Source organism: Cyprinodon variegatus, unplaced genomic scaffold (assembly GCF_000732505.1).
Source record: "Cyprinodon variegatus isolate N-32 unplaced genomic scaffold, C_variegatus-1.0 Scaffold138, whole genome shotgun sequence".
Lineage (NCBI taxonomy): Eukaryota > Metazoa > Chordata > Actinopteri > Cyprinodontiformes > Cyprinodontidae > Cyprinodon > Cyprinodon variegatus.
The window spans coordinates 1,155,624-1,157,392 of record NW_015150591.1 but is presented as its reverse complement, the minus strand read 5'-3'; the positions used below and the strand labels follow the sequence as shown (position 1 = coordinate 1,157,392).

General features: G+C 37.8%; 1 protein-coding gene across 1 annotated transcript in view; it reads right to left on the bottom strand.

Moving 5' to 3' along the window:
* hmcn1 (hemicentin 1) overlaps nt 1–1,769 on the bottom strand; it is a 175,905-nt gene that overhangs the window by 80,592 nt on the left and 93,544 nt on the right. The window contains exon 38 of the mRNA XM_015376644.1: nt 1,280–1,403. Within this exon, the coding sequence (XP_015232130.1) occupies nt 1,280–1,403 (124 nt within the window). The remainder of the gene's footprint in view (nt 1–1,279; nt 1,404–1,769) is intronic.

Genomic DNA, 1,769 nt, shown 5'->3' with positions numbered 1-1,769 from the left:
AGTTTTAAAATATCGGCATATTGTGCATCCTAGAATAAATTCAATTTTCATTCATTTATTGAAACCTTTTTCCTGCAGGTTCAGCTGTTATACATATATATATGTGGATGCATACTGTATAGTACCCCCATGCATCTTTTCCTACTTTTGGCACCTTCTTCTTCCCTTTGACTATTGAGCTAAAGTAACAAGTACATCTCTCCACTGTGAGATTAATGAAGTCAATCAATCAATAAAGCTTGGCCAAGCTTGGAGCTTGGCCTGTTTTTCAGTGTTGTCCTGTTTCTCTGACTATGACTAACTACATGTGCTCGCTTTCATTCTCTGACATGGGAGCTGGTTCAGAGCTCGTCTACCTGGCTGTGTGTTTCCTTGATCGGGCTGCCTGTGGAGCTAGTTGACAGGTGCCTTTTGCATTCCTGTCTTCCTGTTAAAAGGGAGTTTTGCCTCTCCACTGTAGCTACAAGCATGCTAAGTGTGAGGGATTGTCTTCGAGTAAATGAGTCAATGCAATCAACTGGTTTTCCTCAGATAGAAAACTGAATTAATTTGACTGGATGATCTGGCTGAATTGTAAAGTGCCTTGAGATTACATGTTGTGAATTGGCGCTATATAAAAAAACAGAATTGAATTGAATTTCCCAATTTATGTGGAAAAATGTTCTTGCTTTTACTTGATTGCTTTTATCAGTGACTTTCACTTATTATTTTTACTTTTACTAAGTTAGCAACAATCCCCATAAGTAGGATTTTAGTCACAAAAAGCTCAGCGCTGAAAGATACTTCATTCTACATTGATCATTGCATAATGGAGAGTTAAGTGGAAGGATATCAGTAGGCACAGCCATTTACATACACTTCTCTAATAAATTGCTGATTTTATTTTTTCCTTGGAACGACCTTGGCACCAGCATTCTGCCAGTAAAACACCAGTAACTGCTTCAATGATCATACTACTGAAGCCTAGAGGCCAGTAGAATTACCCAACCACTTATGCCACAAAGTTTCATTTTCATAACATTAAATATTTGTATTAATTTCTGTATTCATTTTTTATGAGTTTTGTGTGTTTTTATATAAGATTATAAATATTTTTTTTTAAATCTAATTTTACCAAAAATAACATTTAATTTGTTTTTTTAACTAATCACAAGATATATTTGAGCATTTATTAATTTACTAGAAACAAATTCAGATTAAATTAAAGAACTACATAAAGCCCAGACTGCTTTTATAATCTATAGATATGTTGATGCACTGAGTGAATTCATTTTCTCACCATACACCCTCAGATCGTACTCCCTTTGTTGTTCTCCTCCAGCATTCACAGCCACACAGGTGTATCTACCTGTGTCACTGACCTGTGCACTGCTCAGAGAAAGCACCCTGCCAGCAGACGCCAACTGAGAAGACAGCAGAAACAAAGCCAGGCCCTGGAATTTACAAACTGATGTGAAGGATGTCTCCGGTAACATCATTGTTTTTCACCCAAACACTGTTTGAATCAAACATTAAAAACTGGAAAAACAATGTTGTAGGGCTGCAACAACGAATCGATAAAATCGATAAAAATCGATTTTTAAAAGCGTTGGCAACGAATTTCATCATCGATTAGTTGTGTCGCGCGATTAATGCGTCATCCGCCGCCGCCGTCATCACATCCACTTAACTGAAACGGGGAAGAAAAAAAAATACGGCAGAGCGAGCCAGCGCCGGAGGTGCAGTGTTGTCAACTCCGTGACTTTTCAGACCCCTCCAGCGACTATTTT